Genomic DNA, 5439 nt, shown 5'->3' with positions numbered 1-5439 from the left:
AAACGAACATGTCAATAGTGATTATTTGTATTCATATCATGTAATGTACTCTATAAAATGTACATCAAGCTAAGGCCTTCTCCCAAGGAAGGGCCTCATTTGTAATCGACTGCAATACTAGTGGATTCATTCAAACTGGGCTAGACCCCGTGGTTTTTCCCCCTTTCAGGGGTTTTCCACGTAAAAATCTTGGTATCTCATAAATGTTAGACCCTCTCTCTTATCTAATTGCGTGCCAGGTTTTCGTACAACGCTAAGACGACAAACTTTATATTTCTCTACCACCGCGAATACTCCTGGACGCAACAATAAGAATGTATTTAATTTTTGGGACAATTACATACATAGCATTCAAATATTAACTATTTATAAAATTATCACCCTCTTATTTTATATTATTTTAAATTATAATCTAAAAATTTAATTTCATAAATTTTCAATAATTTTATTGTGACGGGGGCTCTAAATGAGTTGAGCCAAGTTCTTGCTTAATCGGGCAAGTTTGTCTAAGAGTTTGAACTCGAACTCAAGTGAAAATATGAGACTAGAGCTCGACTTGAATGCCCAAACTTGATAAGAAAGCTCTAGATTTACTTTTTTTCTTAGCTTAATTTCTTATTTTGAATTTAGACAAAAAAAAAAAAAAAAAGATTAATATAAATGAGAACGTGTTAGTTATTAATTATTATCATTCGAGCTAGCTCGAAAAGCAGACGAGCCACCAAGTCGCCCGCTCCGGCGACGCAGCCGCAGTGGAATTACCGCAGCTTCTTCCATCGTATCCTGGCAGATCTTTCATCTATTCCTTATTACGACGAACGCCAAAACCCATGAGCGGGGCGGCGGCGGTATCATCTTTACCGGCCAAGGCCGTCCTCGGCACCGCCGGAAGCCACAGAGCTCGGCTGAAGGTCGCTGTCAAAGAATGGGGCAGATCCGATGTTCTCAAGCTTAGCTACGCGCTCGATCTCTTCCAGAACTTGCTCGATACTGATCCAAAGCCGCCCATCTATTCATTCAACACAATCCTTATCAGCATCTCCCGGATGAAGCAATTCCCCGCTGCAATCTCCCTTTTTAACTCCATGAACCGCGCTGGCGGCATTTGCCCAAACTCCCACACATTCGGCATTCTCGTCGATTGTTGCTGCAGGATGCGAAGCGTCGATCTCGGGTTCGGCATATTTGCCGCCATGTTGAAACGCGGCTGCGGCCCCAATACTGTGGTCTTTACATCCTTGATAAGGGGCCTCTGCTACGAACACCGGATCAATGATGCCGTCGCGCTGTTCGACGAAATGCCCCTTATGGGATGTCCACCCAACGTCGTCACTTTCACGACCATAATCAAGGGAATTTCAAGTAGCGGCAGCGGCAAGTCTGCCATTGTCCTGGACCTGCTCCGCAGGATGTCGGAGATAGGCGGCGCTTGCAAGCCTGATGTGGTGGCGTACACTGCTGTCATTGACGCGCTTTGTAAGGACGGTGACTTGGAAAAGGCTTCTGAGCGTTTTCAAGAGATGGAAGCGTTGGGGATTCATCCTAATGTCTTCACTTACAGCGCGATCATTGATGCTTACTGTAAAGGCGGCTCTTTGAAGAAGGCGGTGAGTCTGTTTGAGGAAATGGTTGTGAAAGGCGTTTCCCCGAATATTGTTACCTGTAATACTGTCATCGATGCACTCTGCAGACATGGAGCGGTGGAAAAAGCCGCAGAACTTTTTGACCTGATGAAGCTCGCTGGGTTCCCCCCGGATGTTGTCACCTTTAACAGTATCGTTTATGCCCTCTGCAAAGAAGAATTGGCTGTTGAAGCTCATAAGTTTCTGGATTTCATGTCTGATAATGGTGTGGAGCCGGATGCCGTGACATACACAGCTTTAATGGATGGATACGCCAGGATAGGAAAAACGGACGATGCCCTGAATGTTTTTGATCTAATGGTTTCTAAAGGGAAAAAACCGGATGCCGTTACTTACTGCATATTGATCAATTTATATTTGAGGACAGAAAAGACAGATTTAGCTTTAAAGATATTTGATGATTTGCCCAAGAAGGGATTTGAACACACTGCCACTATATGTAACGTTGTATTGACTGAACTGTATCGTGTGGGACGAGTAGCTGATGCTAAAAGAACACATGAGAAGATGGTGGCTGCTGGTGTTACTCCAGATATTGAAACCTACCATGCAATTATTCGAGGACTTTGTAAAAACCATTGCGTTGATGAGGCAATGGATATATTTCAAGTCATGCAATCCCAAAATTTCAAAGCTGAAGTCAAGACCTTCAACTTCATGATGGATGGGCTGTACAAAGCTGGTAAGTATAAGTTGGTTAGGGATCTCTTTGATGGACTTCCTGCCAAAGGTTTGTCACCTGATGCTTTCTCCTATACTGTATTGATGAATTCTCTTATAAGTGATGGTTTGCTGCATGAGTTTGAGGAGTTGTATCAATCAATGGAGAGATCTAAATGTATTTTAGATTCAACTATGCTCAATACTATTGTTCAGAGCTTACTCAAGAAGGGAGATATCAGGAAATCCATTGATTTTCTTAATAGAATGGAAAAGCAGAAATTTTCTCTTGAAGAGCCCACGGTTTCACTATTAAATTCTTTGCTCAAGGAGAACGAAAATTTTCAAGAACATCTGAAGTCACTAGCTGATTTTCCACGGAAAAATGCTAATTTTAGGGATGAGGTTTGTATCAATTCATTGATCGAATGTTTCAAGACGTATTTGCTACAAGATGAAGCCTCAAGAGAGTGATGGTACAGTTGTCTTTGCTTGATATGTCAAATGGTTAGCAAATTGACAACTCCATGTTACATGCAACCTTTGTGAGGATAAGGCTCTCAGCACACTATTATCAATAGAAAGTTATGCAGTCCATCGGTAAATTTATAAGCAATACAATTATTTTCTCCTATTTATTCTGATTTTTGTTATTAGATACACATTATTGCATCCCTGTGCTGCCTTCGAGTTCCAGTCTAACATCTAGAAGTATGGATTAAATTTTTAATTGTTCCATGCCTGTCCAGCAATTAGAAATACACATTTTGTATACTTGTGTAGTTTCTATATTTTCTTAAAAATGTACTAGCATATTCTTTTGATTTTTGTTTTTTCGAGGCATTGAAAGGAATAATATTATGATACTTGAGCTCTATTCTGAGAAGCAAACTTTACTGAATTTAGCAACCGAAGGCTTGCATTTTACCATTGCCACAGGCTCCGGAGTTATTGATCCAAATTTTATAAGTTGATAGGTTTGCCATGGAAGTTGAGGTTTCACTGAATGCTTATGTATTTGTACTATTTTACCATCATATTATTGAAGTATTTATGCGCAAAATATGTTAAATTTTTTATGGTCATTGCTAAATAAGCTCTAATATCTACACCATTATGAGTGCTGTTTTTGAGTGAACTTAAGATGTTATTGTTTATTGCAAATCATAATAAATGTCGAGCAACTTTTTCTAGTTCTTCGTGCATTTTTTAGATTTACAAATTGGGTATGTGTTTGAATAGCTCAACTCTAAACCTTATTGAATTATTGAACTAATGGATTATTAGGCCGGTTCTCACTGAACTGGCCCGGGGGGGCTTTGCTGATTTTCCTATTGAATTTGGTGAACGATTTGCTGTTTTCATCTCTCTTGTTAGGGTTTACTTGAAATCTTCTAGTATTTTCTAACAAATTGGTATCAAAACGAATATTGGGACTATTGGTGGGCTATTTTTGTGAATTTCAGTGGCTTTTTTTGGGCCGGTGAAGGACAAATTGCTGTTTTTAGGGTGAAATTCAGATTTTTAATTTGGGGATTAATGGCGGCTAAGAATGTGGCTGCGTTGGAGGAGAGACTTGAAGAGGAGATGAGCTAACTAAAAGCAACGGTGGAAGATAAAATTTCATCTGTAGAAGACAAGGTTTCATTCGTGGAAGATAATGTTTCCGATCTTTATGAGATGACGAAGAAGTTATTGGAAAATCAAATTCAAACGGCGGCATCGGAGGTAAAAGGACCCGTGGGGAGAACAAAAAATTCTGAATTTCGTATGAGGGACAATGAGGTGGAAATTAGTGAGGTGAGTGGTAGAAGGTTTGGAGAGAGGCGTGGTTGTGGGGGGTATGAACTAAGGGGTGCTGGTTGGGAGAGAATAGAAGGGGAATATGGTAGGAAGGATGTTGATTTTGAAGAAAAGAGGGGAGAAAGTGAACAGAGGGTTTAGTATGAGTGTAGGAGGGAAGATCGGGAAACTTGGGGGGAGCCAAGTAGTTGGGAAAGGAGAAATTATGGAGGAATTGAGGGAAACGGGGGAGATCCGAAGATAGGGAAGTTGAAGATGCCCATCTTTGAAGAGGATGATGCATACAGGTGGATCTATAAGGTGGAGAGGTATTTCACCATCAATGGGCTGATGAAGGAGGAAAAATTAACAGTAGTAGGTTTATGTTTGGAGGGGAAGGCGTTGTCCTGGTATAAGTGGAGGGATTAGAGGAGACCCATATGGAGTTTGAAGGAATTCAAGAAATGCTTATTGGAACGTTTTAGAACTTGCAGGGGAGCAGTTCTTTGCACTAGTACATGACTGATTAATGGCAGACTACCATGAGAGATTTGAGTACTTGGCCAGCGGGTGGAGCGACTATCAGAGACTGTGTTGGAAGGAAGCTTCATTAAGGGACTCAAATCCGAGATCAAAGCTGCGGTGAGGGTCATGAGGTTTCGTGACTTGGGAGAGGTCACGGAGTTGACACAATTGGTGGAATATCAGAGGCATCTAGAGGGGGGAGTCAGGAGCAGCAGTTCAGGTGGCTTTTTACAGGATAACTACCACTCTTCTAGCACCCAAGGGTCCTGCAGCAGGTGATTTTTGTGAGACTACCAGGGAAAAGCTAGTAGGAGGGAGTGGGGGAATTTAAAAAGACTGATGGAGAGGGAGATACAAGAGAAGAGGGTGAAGGGATTATGCTTAAGGTGTGATGAGAAGTATACTCCAGGGCATAGGTGTAAGGACCGAACTCTTCAGGTTTTTACCGTCTGTGGTGACGAAGAAATTGAGGAGGGAGTTGAGGGAGAGGTAGAGGGAGGACAAACTGCACCTGGATGTGGCGGAGGTATCCCTAAACTCAGCTGTGGAATTTACACCTAATCATACCATGAAAGTGAGAGGGAAAATAGCAGACATGGAGGTGGTACTGTTGATTGACAGTGAGGGTACCCCCAATTTCATCTCCAACCAGGTTGTGAATCAATTAGGGGTGAAATTGGTGGATACAGGATGTTATGGAGTAATGATGGGTATAGGGAAGGTAAAGATGGGTCAGAGGATCTATAGAGGGATAGTGTTGACTATACAGTGGGTTCAAGCGAGGGAGGATCTCCTCCCATTGGAGCTAGGGAGCACTGGTGTCATCCTG

The 5439-nt window shown here is 41.8% G+C and overlaps 1 protein-coding gene across 4 annotated transcripts in view; it reads left to right on the top strand.

Moving 5' to 3' along the window:
• The first annotated feature begins 390 nt into the window (after positions 1 to 390).
• The window catches only part of LOC110106757 (pentatricopeptide repeat-containing protein At1g63330), a 16474-nt gene continuing 11425 nt past the window's right edge, over positions 391 to 5439 (top strand). For all 4 annotated transcript variants that reach the window (XM_020836746.2, XM_028699630.1, XM_028699629.1 and 1 more), the window contains exon 1: positions 391 to 2903. In XM_020836746.2, coding sequence (XP_020692405.1) covers positions 831 to 2777 — 1947 coding nt within the window. In that variant the 5' untranslated portion in view covers positions 391 to 830 and the 3' untranslated portion in view covers positions 2778 to 2903. The remainder of the gene's footprint in view (positions 2904 to 5439) is intronic.

Source organism: Dendrobium catenatum, unplaced genomic scaffold (assembly GCF_001605985.2).
Source record: "Dendrobium catenatum unplaced genomic scaffold, ASM160598v2 fragScaff_scaffold_1348, whole genome shotgun sequence".
Lineage (NCBI taxonomy): Eukaryota > Viridiplantae > Streptophyta > Magnoliopsida > Asparagales > Orchidaceae > Dendrobium > Dendrobium catenatum.
This window is presented reverse-complemented; position numbering and strand designations above follow the sequence as displayed.